We start from the raw sequence: 20,866 nt of genomic DNA on the forward strand, positions 1-20,866 counted from the left end.
GTCCCTCCCTTTGCAATCCCCTTAAAACTGAAATGAAGGTGGCAGCTCAGAGTGTGAGCACATCAAAAATCTTGTCTACGCAGGAGGATCACGCTGTGTTCTCGACTGAGCAACTGCCATTTTAAAAGTCTCCAAAGGAGGGGAGAATTTGGCAAGAGAGGACCTTCCAGGGGCTGAAAGGAGAGCATTTACACAGCATTGTGTCTGTGTGCTGCGCCACCTCATCAAATTAGCACCTGCTCTTATCTGTGTGCTGTCAGGCTTTCTCCTGTCTCCAGGGCATGACAGACAGCTAGTGATAGTAGACGCTATCATGGACTCTGACAACAGAGGAGGGAATAAATGGCACTGCTTGCCCTGCCTTTTGTCAGGTGTGTATGTGTGTGTGTAATGAGCTGGCTTTGAATGCCCGGTAGGTGTAGGTCTCTAATTTTCCTTTGCCCACTGTGTTCTGGTCCACCAAGTGTGCCCATAACGCAGAGGTTTCTATTTGTGGGACAGTGGCTGGAGAAGCTGTATACATGGGGTTTTCCTTGCTTGTTGACAAACTCACTCGCCTCTCCACTTACCGAGTGACCTACACTGTGTGTAGAAGTCCTGCACGTCTCTGAGCTGGGTTGCAGGGTCTCCTCTGTATACCAGTTAACCTCTAGTACTGTCCTGCTTACAACAAAAGTACGTGATGCTCTGAACTCCTAAGGGAGATGATGAGCTGTGTGAATTCAGTTCATGCAAACCTAAGCAAATTAGTCCCTTTCATTTCCCTCCACTGTCACTTTGCAGTCAGTGACAGTGATTTATGGCCACCTTACACATGACTGGGATTTTATTTCACAGCTTTATTTGCTTGACCTTAGTTCTCCGGACTGTCCGATGCAATGAGTAGATGAGCCCATATATTAAAAATCATCCAAGCTAATGTTGACTGTAATGGATCACAAATATTTGTCCTCCCCACATCAAAAAGACTCATGACTTTACCAGCATTGTCCCAGAAGGGGAAACCAACTTCTGCATAGACACGTTCTCATTATAAAGTGACTGTTTCAAAGAGGTGAGACTGTTGCGCAACAAAACTAGATGGCAGTTCTTAGTTTCCCCAATCCAGTGTTTCTGACTGCCTGTGTGTGTGTTCTGAGAAATGCTGATTTTGGATGCAGGTACAATGGGGAGTACACAACCTGACAGTGTTGAAATCACTTACGAAGGCAGGCAAGCATCGCTAACTTAGCACATAGAACCCAAAGTCCTGTGCAGGGGGGGTCAGGAATACCTCTCTATTTTGTATCCTGCCTGATATCTGCTTTTGAACAAGGTCAGAAGAGATTGTTATTCCCATCAGAGCGGTACTGTGTTGAAATGTGGAATTTTTCAGGAATTTTTCATTAACGTTGGCTCTGGCAGATAAAATATTGGCCATGCCAAAGACAACATGCTTGGGAATATGTTGCTCTTGAGCACAAAAATACCATACCCTTAGCACTGCAGTTCACACAGCATATGGATTGCCCCAGCTGACAAATGGAATAATAGCCATGAAAACTGATAATGCCCAGATATTTTTTTTACCTATATATTTTCATCTTAATTAAAATGCCAGGATAGCATATTCCAGTGAAAACTCATTTATGTTGTTCCCTTTTAAGTGAGAGAAACCCCTCAGTAAGAGATTAAGCAATTGTAATTCTAGCCTAGCCTGGATGTAATGATCAACTTTTTAACTCTTCAATAAATTGATCTTTTTCTAGATGGCTTAACTACATGTGAAAAGACACAGATTACTGGTCACATACATCCAAAGCAGTGGCTGAATGAGTGCCAAGTGCCCAGGAGCCTTCCCAGGCTGGCTTCACAGACGGACTTTACTGCGGGGTAAGTGAGGAATTCACGATGACCCCCATTGATAAACCCATCCGAGCCCTGGTCTGTCAGCCCTGAGAGGTGTCTGTGACGGCCACAGACTTCTCCCTCCCCAGCCGGGCACGGCCAGCACACCTCAACACCTCCCTCGCCCTCCAGAAACAGCCCCACAGAGCTTCAGTCAAACAGTTTGGTTCCTGGGACGTCTTTCTGCACTATAGGCATCTGTCTGTGCTGCCTCCTGCTCACTTCATTCCCAGAGACTTGCAGCCCCTTGTTCCTTTGGCAGCCCCTTCACAACCCCACTCATCCTCAGGCCCTTCTCTCTCCTAAAACTAATTCTAACCCTAATCCTGGCCCTAATCCTAACACTACACAGTGCCCAGCTCCAATGCTGACCCTGCCTGGGCTTCTCCTGTCCTGTTGGCTTCTGTCCTACCAAGATGCCCCAGCAGAGATGTCTTTGTGCCTGCTGGAGACAGAAGTGTGTTCTTGAAGTAAATACTTAAGAGAACTGCCTGGCCAACTGCTTGGCAAAAACAAAATGCTTTTGAAAGAGGAACAATGTCTCTTTTTGTCCTTCTTCCCACCCTTCCTCAAGATACAATCTTAACAAACGGTAAAATAAGCACTAGAGCTTTGGTCTCCACGTATGAGAAGATGCATGGAATGGGTTGTCTTGTTTGTATATGTGTGCCCCAATCACCTTTTGTTTTCTGTATGCTATGCCCACCTTCTAAGGGCCTTTGAGGGTGAAGATCCAATATACTGTGCCCAAAAATGAGAAAATCTTTTGTGGAAACTGATACTTAAACCTTAGCTGTAGGTTTGAGTAAGTGTAGATGGCAGAGCAAAACATCTGTGGCTGAGAAAGGACAGTGCCAAAATGGCAATAATAATAATAATAATAATAATAATAATAATAATAATAATAATAATAATAATAGTAATAATAACAGTCTGCATTTCTAAGATTAGTTGCGTGATGGCTTACAAAGGGATTTAACCTTGCAATGTGTTTGTGAGGTTGGTAAGTAATTGCTATTATATACTGCTGGAAACTGGAGACTGATAAGATAAGTATCTTACTTAAGGTCATACAGGAAGCCTGCAGCACGGCAGGAATTAGAGATCAAGTAAATTGGCTCCCAGTTCTGTGCTGAGCTGCAGGATCATCCAGGGAAAGGCTCTCCTGGCTGCAGGGAGCTGGCACTAGTGGATATCTAGTGTGGGCGGCAGTGCCCTCTCCTCCGAGGGTGGCCAGTGGGGCAAGCACACGGGGCAAGGAGGTGCCACAGGGTGTTTGGAACCCTTGCTGCATGCCGTTCTTTTCTCCTCCCAAAAAGCGCGCAAGCTCCAGAACAAGCAAGCTCCTATTGAGGGCGATTTGTCCTTTTGTTTCTTAACTTTGATAAATTGTGCAGTCTGATACCTATAATCACCTTATTTCTGCTGGGATGAAAGCAGTAAGAAAACAAACGGGCAGTAAGGGTGTGAGGGCTGCCTTCCTCCAAGGAGGAGGCGAAACTGCTCCTGAACATCAGCACAAACACTCAGTCGCACTCCAGGCTCATTAACCAGCTCTCCAAGTAGTACCTCCAACAGACATGTGCACAGGGGAGATGTGAATAAACTCTCAATCTGGAATCCTTTAACTGTAACAGACACTCAGCAGGGGAATCCATTAGAAGGGAGCTGAAAATTAGATTTGCAAATTTCTCTCTGCCAGAAGACATAGTCAGAATGAAAACCAAGAGGCTTGTTGGAATATAGTTGCAATCGGAGTGACGCTGCATCCATTTGCACCTATGTGCGCATGTGTGTGTGTTTGCACTACTTTATTCCTCCGAGGAAACCAGCAACCGACCACACCTGTGTGGGCCAGGTGGCTGGGGGAGGTACCGTAAGATGAGCTGTAGCCTTGCGAGCCCTGTACATCCCTGCCAGGCAGCCGGCAGTACCCAGAACACATGAGCGGGCTCTGCAAAGCCAGCGTTAGCAGAGGATGGGGAGCCGGACACACCTTTGGATGGGACAGGCTTCAGAAGCAGGTGTTACGCTCTTCAGACTGTGCAAAGCGGGGTAACAATAACTGATCTCTCATCTTTTTCATCTGCCTGGTTCTGTTCCCTTGCAAAGTAAGTAAGAGCAGGACATGTCAGTGCGAAAGATCAACAGCCAAACCCAAGTCCTATAGGAGCCTGTCTGGAGGACTTTCTGACACTGCAGGCCAAGCCTATCCCAGTATCCCAGTCCTAAGCCTTACAGCCTCAAATGCCTCAATATCTTTGTAGCTTCAGATGGCTTTTTCTCTGGTGATTCAAGTGAAAGATCAAGTAAATCTACTACAGTTCCTGAGCTGCTTTTTCTCTTCCAAACATTTTTCACCTCGTCCCTCCAGGGAAGAAGGGAGGTGGTCATCTCCCTGATGTACACAAGAGGAGCAGAGGCATGAAAGCAGAAAACATACCCGTGCCGCAGAGAGATTCCTCTCCTCAGTGCCAAAGTGCCCAAAGCACGAGAGGTCTGAGTGGGTACCCACAAACTGAAGGGTGCAGTTCATGCAGCAGCTGAGCTATGGTCTGGGCAAAGTGTCCACGCTAATTAGTGCAGCGAGCACAGATGTAATTGCATCAGCCATTTCCCATGCAGAGATTCTGGCGGTTTCTGTATCATACCCTGTTCTGCAGTTAGTGCTGCCAAAGCCGCTGCAGATGTGCCCCAAGGGAGCTCCCCTAAGGTGTTTGCCAAAGGACAGAGGACCAAAGTTGAGTTACTTAAAGGAGGCTGCTTGATGTGCAGTATGTCTAACACGACAGCAGTTCAAGGCAGAGGAAGACATCAAACTAAATTATGCCCGAAACCATGTTCCTAAGAACGTGAAGGAAATGCAGGCAAAATGAACTATACCACCACAGAAAGTTAATGTATGCTCGTTTGTATATCAGACCATTGTCCAGGGGAACTCTCAGTTTCCTCTCAGGATCTATAATGAATAGACCTATAAGAGAATGTTATGGTGGCAGAGATTTCTCTTTTCCTACTATTTAACTTAGAACAATATAGAATCAAAACACAAAGGCAGTCTTTCAAAGGCTAGCAGTACAATGCACATTAAGGACATCACTTCGACTGTTAAATGAAAGAGCACAAGAGAGAGACCTTTGCGCTATGTATGCCGAGAATTTCTCTCAATTCCTTTATGGTATACGCTGTGAGAAGGTCAGCGTATGAAGTACCCTCTCTACAGCCCACCAGGCCCAAATGTCACCACTTTGCTTTCACTACCAGCAGATGTCAAGACCAGAACCAAGATAAGCAAAAAGATTTTAAAACAGGAAAGATGACTAAAGGAATTAGGGTGTTCTGGGCCCTCCTATTTATGCCTCTTAACTCCTTTTACTGTGTCTTGGTAAGTCTGGTTAGTCTCGCTCTAAATTTAAGGAGATTGCCTATTGTGACACCAGACACGACCAGATATATTGGTCAGTCTGGAAATTAAAGAACCAGCAGCCCCAAATGATGACCCTGCAAAGCATTAGCTACCTGATTCATCAAGGTGAAGTGTTTATCCTGAACCATAATTGTGATTGCTTTAATGATGTCAGTATCATTGCTGCTCCATGTATCCAAAAGAAATGCATAGAAAGGGTTTAAGGGTATCAGAAATGTCCAGAACCTGTAACAGCAATCCCAGAATCACAGAATAATGCTTTCAGTGTTTCCCTCACACAGGTTATCAAACGCTAGACTCTGGATTAAAGATTACACTCGGCCTTTTCTTCAGGAGAAGGGCTAGTTCATCAAACAGGTGATTTCCACCTCATCTGTTACAAAGTGTGGTCACACTAAGTGTGACCCAGGAAAGACCCGAGGACAAGCGGTAGTGACAGCACCATTGTTATTTGAATGCACATCCCTCTCTCCTCTCTCTGCACAAGGAGAGTCTCCTTAGTGGTTTATTTAATGCAGCAAACGAGCCCCTAAAGGACATTGCTCAGTACTGCACAGGCAGTGCAGTCTGCCCAAGGCACCTGCAGACCCCGAACCAAGTAGTCGTGTTTATAATTGGATCTGATTTATGCTGGTAAGAGATTAATCATGCAGCTATCAGCTGCATGTCTCGTATATCTGACCAAACTGATTCTACCCCATCATCTATCTTACAGTGATTATTCCTGTTTTCCCAAGCAATAGCTGCCTGTTTCAGAAAGACACCTTTATATTTTTACTAGAAACTACCTTGAAAATGAGATTTTTATAAAAACATTCATTTAAATTGTAAGATGTTGAGACCAGAAGTTTTAGGTGAAGTCATCAGACCGAGGGACATCTCAGGCAAAGGGAGGCAGAAAGGCAGAATGCCGAAGTTGCATAGCTCAATGCCAGGCACAAATCCCCGTAGCATTTGGAAGTCTACGTTCACGTTTTAAAGCGCAGTGATACTGTGGTATTGCACAGTGGAAGAGCAAATGGCCTTCAATGGCAGCTATGCAAACTCTACTCCATGGAAATCAAACCTAGCTCAGTTTTAGCTTTTCCACTAATCCCACTTAGAGCACAGAATTTTCAGCTTTACTGCCCCAATTTTCATGAAAAGCACAGGACAGGTTTGACAAAATGAAAACTGAGATTTATACCCAAACAATACTGTCTCCTTTCCTATTTTGTCCTTCTGCCAGAAACTCTCCAGAAAACTCAAGATACTGTAAAAAAGAATGTTAAAAAAAATCATGCACATATTCTTGGGATGGGAAAAGGCAAGCCTTTCTCTTGGGAGCTTCAGTCTGCGCTTGTAGACCTGGGGGATGTCGTAGTGCCTGTTTGTGGCTGCCAGCCCTAGATGATATTGTATACCAGCTCTGACTTGCTCGATAGTACATTAGGAAAAGAAGGTTAGCAATTTATATTTAATAACAATATGACAAGCAAAATGCTATCAAGATCAACTTCAGTAACCAGAAGGCACGCTACTTCATGATTTGTTACGTTTCACCACATAATTTGCACATTACATTTCAAATGAAAAATAGACAACAACAAAAAAGGCAAAGTACATGGCTAATTTATACTGAATATTTTGATCCTTGGTATAAAGATTGCAGTCCAATTAGTGTATTGTGAAACTCCAAATTTCTTTCAGGGGCTTATCTTTCTAGTCTAACAATGCTCTTCTGATGTAAGCTGTAGCATACAAATAACCAACTCTGCTGGTCTTTCTGTTTGAAAAGTCTATAGATCAGAATAATCCCATGGCTCCATAATACCAAGAAGAATAAATCAGCCTTGTATACACCCTCCTTCAAATGTAATGACAAAATTTCCTGATGGGGAACTCAGTGTACAATAGTGTGGAGCCAGATGGGAGGAACCCTCGACATACCCTGCTCAGCAGCTCACTTCACCTTGCCCACACAGTCCCTTCACCCAGCAGTTGTGCCATGCTGGGTCTGTTGTTTTGACTTGCACTTCTCTTTCATCAGGGCAGGCTGATATTGCCCAAATTGACCCAGAGAATGAAGCTTGCATTGTTTGTTTGGCTTGGTGGGAAAGCCATGAGAAAACAGCCTAAATGCGAGCACAGCCTAGAAACCCCAGAGCAATTCCAAACCTATAAATACATCACACCGAAGACTTGGTTTATCTCTTTTCTGGATCAAATCAGAACTTGATGTATCAGTGGATTAAGTAATAAAGCTGTTAACAGGATCATTAGCAGCTTCATTGTAGCAACAGGGCCTTACTTTCCCAGAGACCCATGGTATCATTATGTTTGGAAAAGTCATCTCTGCGTGGGATGATGAGCTGTGAGAAACGCACAGCTCCTTCAAAGCGAGATGGGCCAACTGCATGGAGACCCCAGCCAGCGGAGGCTCTGCCCAAGGGAATCCCTGCCCATTGCATGCTCTGCTCCATTCATCCTGACACAGGATTCTGGGGATTAATTACTCTCTCTGGTAATTCCTACTGGGCCAAACCCCATTCTCTCCCCTTAGCCGTTACTCTATTCTTATTTGTAGAAAATTTGCCAAGACTGAAGTTTTTTTAAGCAGGAGAGCCTCCAGGAGCTTAGCAGAATGGGGTCTTTAAAGCCAAAATAAATGTGAAGTGGGAGCGTATATTGATTCAGGAATAGCAGTCGGGGTTGTGCTGCCTCACACAACTGGATGCTGGTGCAGGTCGGTGCAGGGGCTTTCATTCATCATAGGAAAGTAAGCAGGTTATTTAGCTTTCACACAGTGAATTTTCACATCCAAAACAAATTGGGATTTTCCAGCAAGATCAGTAAAATCTCTACCTTTATAAAGCATGCAGTGAGAGAGCAGCTTTCAATCAGTTCTTTTCTCACTCAGATTCTACCACAAAATGTATAAACAACCATAATAAAATGAATGTTCTCAGTCACACAAAGGAAAATTCAAAGACAGGCTATTGTCTTCAGCTTTAAACCTGGGTAACTGAGGGGAAGGCTTGTCCCTAGTGCATGAACATGAAATGAAAATAATCCAGACATCATCCGTTTGTAGAGAAAAAAATGTGGCAGGCCAAAAGGTTAGCTGATTCTCTGCTTCACACCGTGTAATAGCTTAAATTGTGTTTAAAAGGTTCTGGGGTGACATCATTGTTTACATTCCCTTGAATCATCCTTTAATTGTAACAGTACAAAACCCTTTTAACTAGCCAAACTTGCTGTTTAGCTCCATCCTGCTGTGTCATGCAAGAGCTGATAAAACTTCCTTGCCTCTTATACATCCAGAAGATTGGGAAGAGCATTTCTCCCCGCACCTGGGTGCTGCATTATTATATCTTCTGATATTCCGCATGGGTTAAGGAGCAAAGAAATGCTTGTGCTTTTAAGCGCTCGTGGAGTCCTTTCCCTTCTCTTTGCAAATGAGCAATGGCAGTACTAATTCAGGAGTGAAGGGGAGGTGGGATGTGTACCTAGCGACTCAGAGCTGCACAACACCACCTGTGGGATTTATTTTTCTGCGAGGAAAGACAGAGACCTTGAGGCTTGCAACTGATAATCTGCAGTGCTTTACTTCCCTCCTTTCAAACACAGTCGCATGCACCTTCCTGTTGAGGGCTCTGGGCAATCTCTTCCAACAGCCATTTCCTGCATGGAGGCGTATTGTAATTAGGATTGCCCACAAGAAGGGTTTCCAAGTGCTACTGTGTGGGCATGTGTTACGGCCCCTCTGGGAGCCGGCAGAGGCAGCTGGAAGAACATGTGGAGAAGCAAAGGGGAAAAACATGTTTTATAACTCCTGGAGGACACGCTGTAGTAGGCATCTGCACATAAAGGTCTGAAACACCAACCCCGTGCAACCCAGGCCGAAAGACGGGACGTCCAGGCTCAGTGTCAGCTTTCAGGGATGATTCCTATGGCTACAAAGAGCCAAAGCGAGCCCTTCTCAGTAGCTCTGAGGGAACTGAGGATGAAAACTGGGATTCTGGGAGGCCCCATGCTCACATCACACACTGCAGGCTTCTAGGGATAGAATTGCTTAACTCCTAAATTATTGCATTCAGCACCAGTTTCAGTTCATGGGACTTGAGTTAACCGCAAACAGGATGAATGCCTTTCAGGATAGCTGTTTCTGTGTATGTATGTGAAGTATCCCTACGAGCAGCCCCAATTGACTCACAGCTATAGAGGAACAAGCCAAGTAGCCCCTGGGTGGTTGGTGCTTTTCCTGCAAACTGAGCTTGGTGTATCCGTAAGGAAAAATTGAAGGTGTCCAACTTCTGAGCTGCAGGCTCTAAGGAAGCAAACAGTTTGGCTGAGGTGTTTGAGATTCGTGAAGGTTTTGTAAAAAATGGAACAGGTAATGACTAGGTCAGGCTTCCTTGACCCTCAAATCAAGAACAATCCCAGCAGGGCTGCAAACTCCCCTCTCTACTTCCTTGGCAATCATGTTCCCACAGTTCAGAAAAACACAGGAAGATCTAAGGAAACCTATGTGGAAATGCAGAAGACAAAGGCAAGTGATCTGAAAATAGAAGGCTGGTCCCTATATTTCCTTTACATTCTGGGCCTGAGTTTAGTTTTTGGCTGAATTTTGAAATCTCGGGGACCATATGCTTTTGCCATTCCCTGCAGAGCACAAAGGAAAACTGTCTTGTTCAGCCTTTCATCATTCAAAGGGTTAGACAAGGTTCTTTCCTCCGTCAAGGGCTCCTCAGTGCTAAAAGCTTTACTGCTTAGAGCCACACCAAAAGCCCTGAACACTGGTGACACACACACCCCGCACTGGCTGTGACTCCATCTGCACTTCTAGATATTCGGGGGGAAGGCTTGTGAAAATGGCTTTTTGTAAAGCTCAGTACAGCAGGAAGACTTGGTGCATCTGCTTGCAGAAAGCAAGAGGTTCAGCTGCAGGTCTCAGGCAAGCGCACTTGGGCTTGCCAAAATCTCTGCAACAGGCACAGTTTTAAAGGCAAAACTCATTTTGGTAGAGGGAGGAGAGACTGTGCAGACTCCGTTATGGAAAGGCTGAGAAATTCCCCTTGGCTTCTTCTAATGTAAAAATTTAAGGAATCCCAAGCCCTGAGGGGAGCTTAGGAGACATCCAGGAAAGGGGGGGAGAGCAGGAGAGGGATGTAGGATGTAGTGGGGACAAGAAGTATGTGCCGTAAAGACAGGCTAATCCAAGGACTTGGAGGTGAGGGTATTGGACTGCCTCATAAACAGCCCACAGACTTACTCACTATCCATCATAAAAGAGTTCTCAGACCTACTCACTATCTGTCAGAGTGCACAGTTTTATTGCACTGTTCCTGAAAGCCTAATACAAAACTTAACAACATCTGCATAGGGCAGTAGCTCAGCTGCCCTTAGTGTGTGAATTCACTGCTTACATTTCCAAACATTTCAGAATTCACCACTTCCATTTCGAAAAAGCACAGAGCTGAGACAGTCCCTCGGTACACAGGGTGTAACGCGGCAGTGACCGCATGAGCTGCGAGCCCCATCTCAGCTACGGCAAAGAAAAGCACCGTCACACCAGATCCAGCTCTGTGAAGTGGGAACTGGACTTGACCCAAGAGGTTCTTGCCCAGTTTGTATCCTGGTTATTGGTGGATTCAGGAGATATGGTCAGCTTGTAAAAGCAATTGCAAGATTTGCCTAGTTCAGTTCCCAATTTGTGTTAATTCCTGGTTTCGGGTGAGCTGGGGTTCCCCACACAAGTGTGTTCGGTACTTGGGCAGTGAGGAACTTGCACAAAATGGGCAGTTTTGCTCATCACAGCCTGGTGAGACCAGACTCCCTGCCTCCTCTGAACCTTCCTCCTTCCCCACTGGAGGAAGTGGCTCATGGACAAGTGTCCAAGGTCACACCTCTCGTTCAGAAAACCTTGCTTCACTTGAGGTGTTCTCATCCTGCCTTCCTTCTGATGATTGCAAGCTCTCTGCTGCTGAAGCTCTGCTCCCTGGGGCAATGTTCAAGCATGCGCTTATATTAAATACCATTTCCAGATAATAACCTTGCCTGGTAGACTTTGGCAGCTTCCACTATTTTCTCTGTGGCCTTAAGAACAATTAAAGAAGTGCCTAACTTGGGGAGGAGATCCGTTCTCTGTTACATACATTCTGTGCCAGTTTATTTAGGCAGCCAGGCTTTTTTTTGGTCATTGTGAGTGAGTACAGTCAGATGCTCTGCCCAAAGATGAGGATGGGAGGAACAGGACTTGGGAGCCTTCTGAAGGAAGACACTAGGGACAAATCTGTTTTGTTCCTAGCTGTTGTTTAGATATTCCAAACATCTTTTAATTACTTCCACTCGTAATTCCCATTCTAGCGGCATCAGGCTGGTTTAGAGGAAAAAGGAAAGGTAGAGCAAGGATGATCAGAGGAAATATTGAACTAAGCATGTAAGTCTAAGCTTCAGTGTCCTTCTCATACTGACTTTGAAAGTCAAATGCTGCCTCTTGGAAATTTCCCGTGTAGTTTTAAAAAATGCAGGTTGCTGTTGCTGCCCCCAAAACTGTTTTGCAATGTAAACTGAAAGCAGCTTCTTTGTTCATCCTCCCCTTTGCTGATGCTCAGCTGACCCTTGCTGCATATACTTTGCAAATGTCTTTGGAAAGAAAAGACGAGTTTCATCTCTAAATGTATATGGCACAGGGCAGATTTTCACCCTCCTTCAAACAGCACTGGCAATTTGGGAGACAAGCTTACAAAAACCACAGATCACCTCCCACTGACTGTATGGAAGAAATCTCCTGTGGTGGCTGGAAACCTTTTGCCCTTGTGCATAAACCTACCAGCAACAAAAATATTATCTATTATATATTCCACCCAACTTGGCATATTACTTCACCCTGAAGCACATCACTTTGTACAAATACTTCAACATAATATGAACAATTCAGAGAATGTATGAAAGGACAGAGAGAACTCAAATGTACTTCGTTACTTTTATTTAGATTGATACGTGTTAGCAGACCAATGGGGAAATGTATGCAGGTAAGGGCTTTTTTTAATTTCTTAAAGAAAATGTTGTAAATGTTTATAACAGAAACCTTCAACAAACAACCTGGGTTGTATTCTCAGTATTCTTTTAGGTACAATGCTTGTTTTTAGATGTTCAGAGAATATTCAGAAATACTTTACATTTTTTTTTCCTTGCCTTAAATAGCTGAATTCACATGAAGAGATTTCCAGTTGGTTGCAGGCAGAAGGCTCATATATCACAATCTTAAAAAAAAAATCTCTGCTTTTTATAACATTTTCCCACAGTAAAGCAAACGTTTAGGAATAACACTAATTAAGAGACACAGTTTTGGTTTACTCGAGCTGATCAGCAGCCCATACTGTCAGCTCTCCAACCCTCGGCTTTCCAGCACTGGAGGAAAGAAGAACCATCCCCTGAACGGCTCTGCCCTCGCAGCAGCGCAGCACGGAGCCCACGGCATCCGAGCTGCCAAACCTGGGGCAATCCGAGCTCCTCAAGCTTTTGACTTAGCTACTGATACGTCACATATTTGAAATGTATACGTTAGCAAGCTAAACTGCCCGTCCTCGTATATTCTATTTGTAGAGGAGGTTGCAAAATGAAACAACAACAACAAAAATTTGAATTTCAAACTGGCTTTAATTTGAAAGCGATCAGGAAAGACCCAATTTTTATTCTTGAATCTTGTTAGTTTTCCAGTATTAAATCACTGAAATTGCTGAGTTTATTCCAATATCCGAAAAATTATTTGCATTGCTCATATATTAAAAATGTTTGGATGATAATGTCAGGGGGCAAAAGACGCTAAATTTTTCATGCAGGATATAAGGTGTTGCTAGTGTCAAAAATTCTTAGCAGATTGCTTTTTAAAGGGCTTTTTTTTAACCAATCCATCCCGTACCTACAACATGTGCCAGCTGCTGGTATCTGCACAATAATTGCTACATCAAAATTTTCAAGCAGAAAGACCCTAAGGAGTTGAACATAAGTAAGGAAAAAGAAAGTGGAAATGTAGTGATACTTGTGGAAGTGTCTCAGGAAATTTAAAGACGCGCTATTTTGAAGCTGTGTTTTATAATAAGGCAGGAGATTATTGGGATGATGTTTGTGTGGTCTCTTCCCCCTCCTAAACACCCACAAGGACTGAAAGCGCCACATATGTTGGGCAGCATGCAGGAGATGAGACAGGTTGCAGTCGGCTACTGATACAGAAGGAGGGGGCACTCAGGCTCCTCGGCTACGGTTTGGTATGAGCTGAGAGAGTTCTCTTTCACTTGGACACCTGGGCAGTCCTGAGCGGGAAGGGATCCCTCAGCTCTCAACCAGCACCCTGGGTGCTCAGTGTCTTTCACAGTTGAAAAACTTTCTGTCTGCATTGCAGATGAAATTGTTTGGATGCGAATCAGAGTCAGCCCCTTCAGTGCAGCTCTGCCTAATTTTGACCACCGAGATCCCAGAGAAGGTTATGTACAGCCTGCAGAATAGATCTGTGCCTCTTCTGCCTTGGGAGGTCAAACAAAGTTTCACTGAATTCATTGCTGGAGGTGAACTTTGAGGGAAAAGTGGTTGAGGAGTTAATACCTCAATAACATCAGTGCTATCTGGAACCCTCCAACTACCTGGCCCTGTTTCAGTTTGGCTTCTAGTCTAATTAGGGCACACAGAGACTCTGCTAACGTGTTATCTTTTCCTAATGATGGACAAAGGGCTGACATCCCTAATGCTGCTTCCAAATCCATCATCAGGCTTTGCCTACAGGGATGGTTAGTGATGTGCCTGCCTTCCTTTTTTTGCCACAGGATGTGGGCATTGCCTTCTCTGTGCCTGGCACTGATTGGAAAGTGAATCTGGGTCAAAATCCAAAGTTATTAGGACCAAAATTATTAGGGAAGTAAGTTGGTAAGTAAGAAACCAAGTCAGCCCTAAAATGTGGGTATAGCATCTCTAGCCAGGCTTTTCACCCACCTCCTGAGTAACAATTGCACTATGTCCCACTGCATCCTAGAGGCTCAGGAACCCTTGTGGCAAGACACACTTTCTCCCTTCTGCCCAATGCTCGTTATTATCTCTCTCTGATCCGTGAATATCTATGGCGATTTATGCCTTCGTGAAAATCAGTCTGGATTTCTGGTAATGTGCCTTCTATGGGCAACTTTTCCAGCCTATTCAGACTTTAAAACTAGCATAGCATGCAGCTGGCCGCTCGTGCACGTGTCGGCCAGCTGGAGCACATTATGGGAATTCTCAGAGGGCTGCGCGAGCTTCCGATGCTGCGCCAGGTGCAGCTCAAGGTGTGGGCGCTGCTGTCGGTGTGCTGTGGGTTGCGGATTGTGGATTGCCTTCCCGGGGTGAGCTTGGGCACTGCCCCCCGGGTTGCCAGGGTTGCTGTGCTGGGGACGCTCCTTTTTACCCGTAAGGTTTGCTGCTTCAGGTTTTTTTCGGGAAAAGCTGGGTAAGGCCTTTGGAATGCAATCTTAGGCTTAGCTATTTATTCTGTAGGTAACTGTGGGGAAGGGACTGTAGGGGATGTGTGAAATTCACCGGGGCTAGTGCTTGCCAATCAGTTCCTTTCTGCAGAAGGAATATATTAAATCCCTGAATGATCCCAGAAAAATCAAGGACAGTGATGCTTCACAGTGTTTCCAGAAGCTATTCTCTTGATGTTACACTATGATAATATGCTATAGAAGTTTTGTGCTGTGAAATACGTTCACTATCCAAGAAAAAAATCATCACTGTCACAAAGAATTCCCTAGTAAGTAATAGAACATCTCCCTTACAAGAATTTGCAGCGTCATGAGTGAATGGCATGGTAATCCAGCAAAGTCCTTTTGCTTAATAAAATAATGAAAAGTCACAGGGCAGATGGAAAAACCCGTTTATATCTCATTCGCCTGCCCCTTGGCTTTTCAGATACCGGCGGGTTGCACCCCACGGGGCCGCTCCGAAGGGCTTCTCGGGGCTCCTCGCGTCCCCGCGCCGACCCCCGCGGCCCCGCAGCGCCCCCGGGGCAGCCCCGGGCAGGGGCGGCCGGGCCTTGCCCCGCGCGTCCCCGCCGGCCCGGGCGCCACCTAGCGGCCCGCCCGAGGCGCCACCTCTCCTGAGGTACCGCGGGGAGCGGCAGCGCCGGCAGCGCCGGGCCCGCGTTCGCCCGCCCGCTCGGGGGGAGAAACCCGCGTGTGAACGGGGCTTACCGTGCATCAGGAGCAGCGCCTGAAGGGCGTAGATGGCCAGCGCGGCGCTCGGCCTGGGGACCATCGCCGGTGCCCGCCGTATCCCGTGTCAGGCGCGGAGGAGAGGTCCGCAAACCGGGACAAAGTTTTCTTTCCAGCAACAAGTTTCTGAAAGCCTGCGGGCTGGAGCGGGAAGGGAGGAGAAGAACAAGGCGTGCAGGAGTTCCCACTTGTTGATTCCAGTTAAATTGTTCTTTCCATTCACCACTTCATCCTTGAGCTGCAGATTTTGTTTTGCTTTCTTCTCGAGGTGAAAGTTTTTAGCCTTTTCCCCCCCCTTTTCACAATAACTTTATTCCTCGTTTCCCCCTCCTTTTCTAATTCATAGGGTGCCTGGGGGGGCGCATGAGAGGAGAAGGCTCTCCAGCCCGGCTGCGTGGTGCAAAGTAACTCAAGGGGTTAAAAAGCAAAGCAAAGCACCAGAAAACTTTGGCAAAAAGTTTCCTCCAGTCAGTGAGTCGCTGCTCCGAGCAGTTCCTTTCCCTGCAGTTTGGGATAAGGTGGCTGAGCTGAGAAGTCTCCTCTCAGATGTAATTTATCCAGGGAGGTGCAGGTGCTGCGGAGATCGGGAGGAAGAACGAGTGTCTCCACTTGGGCGAGTTTGGCGAGGCAGGACGAGAAGGAGGGTCCGGGTCCCCCAGGCTGGCTACCTGCCGGGGGGCACCCCACAGCGCCTGGGGCCGGCAGCCGGCAGGCAGCGGGGCTTGGGCATGGCCAGATCCCGCCTTAGGTGTTTCTCTCTCCCTTTCCCCCCACCCCTCAGGGTTTGGTTTGCTTTCACTGGGAAGTTTGATGCGAGCCCGAGGTTCTTTATAGGGACAGGAAAAAAAAAAAGGAGGAAGGAGAGACGTCACCAGCCAAGGCAAGGGGACTTCACTCTCTCTCCCTCCCTGTCATTTCACAGAGCTCCTGGATTTCCTGTTGCTGCTGCTGCCCGAGATGGGGCAAAGAAACGAGCCGAGTTGTTCCCCACCGCCACCCAACATCACCGGTCCCTGCAAAGCCAGAGCTGTGTGAGCATCAGGTGGCAACATCTTCCCCCAGTCCTGTCCCGCTTCCCCCAAAAGCAGAAAGGTGGTTAGGGGGTCGGCATCTCCCTCCCGGCTCCGGGGCTCTCAGGGCTCCAGGACACAGGAGCACAGAGGGAAACCACCTGAGAAACAGGCTCTCTTGCAGGATTGCTGTCTTTGCCCCCCTTCCCCTGGTTGTTTAGCAGGTTCTCTTTATGCCTCTCAGTGTATCCTGCTGGAATGCCACCTCAGTCCTGCCTGCCCTGCTGCCTCCCTTCTTGTGGCAGCCACTCTGTGCAGCCCTTGCTCTTGGGGCACAGGGAAAGTTTCTTATTTGAACAGGATATTTCAGGCAGCTCTAATGGTGGTATTATTTCTGTAGCACGTCTGCCTCCCTGATCTGTCATGGGTTTCTCGTAGCAGCTGCCTCTGTGTCACCTGAGCGTTATCTCCATGTGCTTGGGTGTAGACAGATCCACCCACACATCAAGGCTTCCAGCCTGTCCGTGTGCCTTTGCTCTTGCCATGCCAGGCAGGATCTCAGCAGGGGAGAGCACTCCTGGGGGGGGACAGTGTGGATTTGACAGGGAACACACAGATACTCCCCCTTTTGCCTGGGAGAGCAGAGTCTTTTCCAGGCTCAGGGCTGCTCCTTCAGCCACAGGTGCCTCCTGGGCCAGCACAGCCTCAGCTTTGAGAGTCAGAAACTGTGCTTAGCTAGTGCCAGGCGTCCTGGGAGGTGCCCCAGTGCCCATAAGAGACACTTCTGGAAGTGCAGCTGGCACTCAGGTGATGGGGAGAGAGCTATTCCATGCTATTGCAATGCACATACCAGTTACGTAGCTTTTAATATACACAAACCACTATGCTGTACTGATAATTAGGGAGTGGGGGAAGCTCTACAGCTGCCCGCACATTATTCCCAATAATGCCACAAATGGGACACTGGGGTTAAATGACGTATTGCAGCCTCGCAGTAAGGCGCTGTCAGCCCCATGGCTGCAGGACAGGGTTTGTTTGCATTTTTTGTTACTCTTGCTCAGTTCATCTTCAAAAGAAGAGAAAGCTAGCAGGTGCATTAGACCTTATACTGTATGTATATCAAGGGGTTTAGTGTAACTGAACTGTGATCAGGGTATTGTCAAGTTTTTCATGCCTCTTTTTAGTGTGCTTCTAAATTCTTAATGCACAAACATGTACGCTACATTAAACTGCGCTACAGCAAAGTGAGACTGTGAGTTACAAATCCATATGTTATCCTGCAAGGAAAATGGACACTTTGGAAGATCAGAATTGATACCTAGTGTGGCAATGTCCCAAATTCAAACAATAAATTAAGCACAGAATAGCCTTAGATATTTCCAGCGTTATGAACAAGAGGCATCATTTCTCATACACACTGTTAAATCAGGAACGCTGTTCTCAACATCACATGATGTCACCATTAATGCTAATTTTTATATAAATGCCCAGATCATTCTTAAGGTGATGAATGCTTTTTCTATGCCTAAAACTAATTTTTAGACAGTACAACTTCCCCCATATCTACGTTGCAGTAATGGACTTCTAAATAGTTATGGATAACAGTAAAGACCAATCTTACAGGAAGTATAACTGAACAATGAAAATTCTAGCTAAATTATAGAACTGTAGTTTATTTTTGATTTACGGAGAGTTGTTTAAGAATTGATTAGAGGTTGCTGGCCAGCTGCTACAAAATCATGTTGCATTTGTGTAATGCCCTAGATAATATTTTATCTGTTGATAAACTTAATTGACCTTTTAATTAAGATTAAAAGCCTACAGTGTGTAGTTTCACAAGGAATTTGGTGTCAGAACCTGGCCAAATGGTCCTGGGAACTAGCTTTAATTCTTTATTTTCTCCCTCAAAATATGCAAAATCAAAAATACGGTTGTAAGAGTGGCAGGTTTTGTCCCTGAGCATCTTCATATGCTGGTAGCAACCTGTTCGAGCTTTTCCAAGGCATAGTAGATTGCCCTAACACAACAGCGTGTTCTGTTCGTACATATGGGAAAAACGATTTGCTAACTGGACTAGAACTCCGTAATAACTTGTTTTGCTGTGACAATTATTCCACCTGAAGAACTGGAAGCTCCTCAACTAATATTAACAAATATCTTAGCCTCACAATGCTCGTGGGAATTGAAGTAGGACTGAAAAAGGGCATTTCACTTCCTAATGAAACGCTATTAGCTCTGCAAAGCCACCTGGCAGCGATATCAGTGTGACCACAGCTAAACAAAATAATAATAACAAGGAAGTTAAGATTGCTGTGTCTGGTGGAAATACTACTCAACTGGGATGGAAAGCAATAACCTGTTGAGAATTTGGCCAGGATATCAAGGCTGTGGCCTCGTGCACCGTGAAGCTCTGGGACCAAGCAGTGCAGTTCTGTAGGACCAAGGACCTGCACCAGCTAGAGACTGACCATCCCTTGGAGTGTCTTCAATCCTTTGTGGCATTGCCCGGACATAGAGGAGTACACTAATTATTCCCTTTTATTGGCTTGGCAGGGAACAATACCAGAGCTGGGAACTCCTTCACTTTGTCTGGCTCCTCTGTTGGTGCTCATCGTACGTACGTGTGTATAAAGGAAGCGCAGCAGAGGGAATGGCCGTTGATCAGAGCAGGGCCTGGAATTGCGTGCTGCGTTTAGCCTTAGCCAAAGGTAAAACGTATCTAACCTAAACGCAGCCGTCCGGACATCAGGTGTCTAACTGGGCTGGTTACCCAGGCTGCCCTGCTCACTCACTGCAGAGACAGGCTCTTCCAACTCATCCCATCTGTGCAAACCTCTCTTTTACAAACCTGCTTTGGCAGGTGCCTGTTTGCCTCCCTCAACAATAGCAGAGGGAAGGGAAAAGTTTAGCCTATAAACCTGAATTTTAGATGGCTAATTCTGCCCTTTGTCATCAGGTAGAGGCAAACACAGCCTTTCCTATGAGTTTAACAGAGATGGTCCTGATTACAGGTGTGTTCTGCAAAATGGAGTTGTTCTCCAAAGCAGCTCTTGCCCCTTCAGCTGGAAAGAACTGATATTCACAGCTGTGTGCTACACTAGTGAGTGCTGGCTTGGGCTTCCAGAGCTGGGCTTTGTCTGCAGAAGGAGAAGCAAGCAGAACCTCACAAGAAAGACATTTTTCTGTGTTAGTGATCTGTGGTAGGAGAGGAGAAGGGTAGTGACTACCTTGAAGGCCAGTGAGTTGGCAGGCCCGACAACTTTCATTGCACTGTGCTGTATCAAGTTCTCCTTTTCCTGCGAGCACCTAGAGGGTTTTTTGATGGACAGCTTTCCATGTCCTGTAAATTTAAACCCCCAGAAGAGGTGGTGGAAACAGGCAGGAAATTACAAATGTGCCTTGCACTTTGCTGTGTTGTTCTGGGATAAAACAGTGCATGTCTCGTAAATTCAGTTATTATTTATTTGATGCACGGGGTGCCTTGGAGACATATGCTGACCTCCAAGACAGACAAGGTGCTGGCTGCATATGGGTCCCTAAGCCAGTAAACAGCAGTAAACCCATCATTTCCTAAGGTACATAGTCCAGTCCCACCTCAGTCCCACAGATGGTAGCACTGCCAGCCGTAGCTGCCTTAATCCTGAGGAGAGCTGCAAGGCCATCACTGGGTGTGCCTCTCTCTGCAATCTGGGCAGGCTGTCTTTTACGCACACACATCCCTTGAGGATCGAAAGACAAGTTAACATTGGCAGTCTGTGAGCAAACAGGGTGGGGAACTCTTTGATGACAGTGTTTTTCATTGGGAAATGGCACGTTATCAAAAGAGAAACCTTCTGTGGGAAGTCTCAGTTTGGAATAACTTCTGCTAGGGATGCTGTTTCTAGGGAAGGAAAGCACCATCCTGGGATGCCTGCAACTTGGTGATCTCCATGTGTGAAGTCTGGTTTCAAGACACTAGCCTGAATTAGGTCAGAAAACTGTCACGTCTTGCAGGAGTCCTCTGTTCAGCAAGTCCCTTGCTTGCTTCATTCAGCTTCCTGCAGACACGTTTGCTTATTTATTCCTTTGTTTTGAAAAAAACAGAAAAAAAAGCCTCAAGAAAACCCCATTTGGCTCAAACACGGAATAGGAACAAAATGTTTCTCTAGCTGGGAAAAACATTTCCTGCATAGCTTTGTTCAAATACACAGTAGTACACAGGCTACTAGAAGCCTAACAGCAAGAAGTGTGGGGCGAGCAGAGCCATGGGCAGGTTTCTGACGGCCTGCTGCTCCTCTGCAGGACGGCAGCTTCAGAGAGGACAGGAAGCATACACAGTGATT

The 20,866-nt window shown here is 46.0% G+C and overlaps 1 protein-coding gene and 1 long non-coding RNA gene across 3 annotated transcripts in view; one reads left to right on the plus strand and one right to left on the minus strand.

Moving 5' to 3' along the window:
- LOC102087545 (vascular endothelial growth factor receptor kdr-like) overlaps window positions 1-16,337 on the minus strand; it is a 131,187-nt gene extending 114,850 nt beyond the window's left edge. The window contains exon 1 of one of the 2 annotated variants that reach the window (XM_005512832.3): window positions 15,514-16,337. In XM_005512832.3, the coding sequence (XP_005512889.2) occupies window positions 15,514-15,577 (64 nt within the window). In that variant the 5' untranslated portion in view covers window positions 15,578-16,337. The remainder of the gene's footprint in view (window positions 1-15,513) is intronic. The other variant, XM_021279989.2, reaches the window with a different exon arrangement.
- Window positions 1-20,866, plus strand: part of LOC135580727 (uncharacterized) — a 75,225-nt gene that overhangs the window by 5,874 nt on the left and 48,485 nt on the right. Inside the window, exon 2 of the long non-coding RNA XR_010475739.1 lies at window positions 1,749-1,872. This is a non-coding gene — a long non-coding RNA (uncharacterized LOC135580727). The remainder of the gene's footprint in view (window positions 1-1,748; window positions 1,873-20,866) is intronic.

Source organism: Columba livia, chromosome 12 (assembly GCF_036013475.1).
Source record: "Columba livia isolate bColLiv1 breed racing homer chromosome 12, bColLiv1.pat.W.v2, whole genome shotgun sequence".
In the NCBI taxonomy this organism is placed as follows: domain Eukaryota; kingdom Metazoa; phylum Chordata; class Aves; order Columbiformes; family Columbidae; genus Columba; species Columba livia.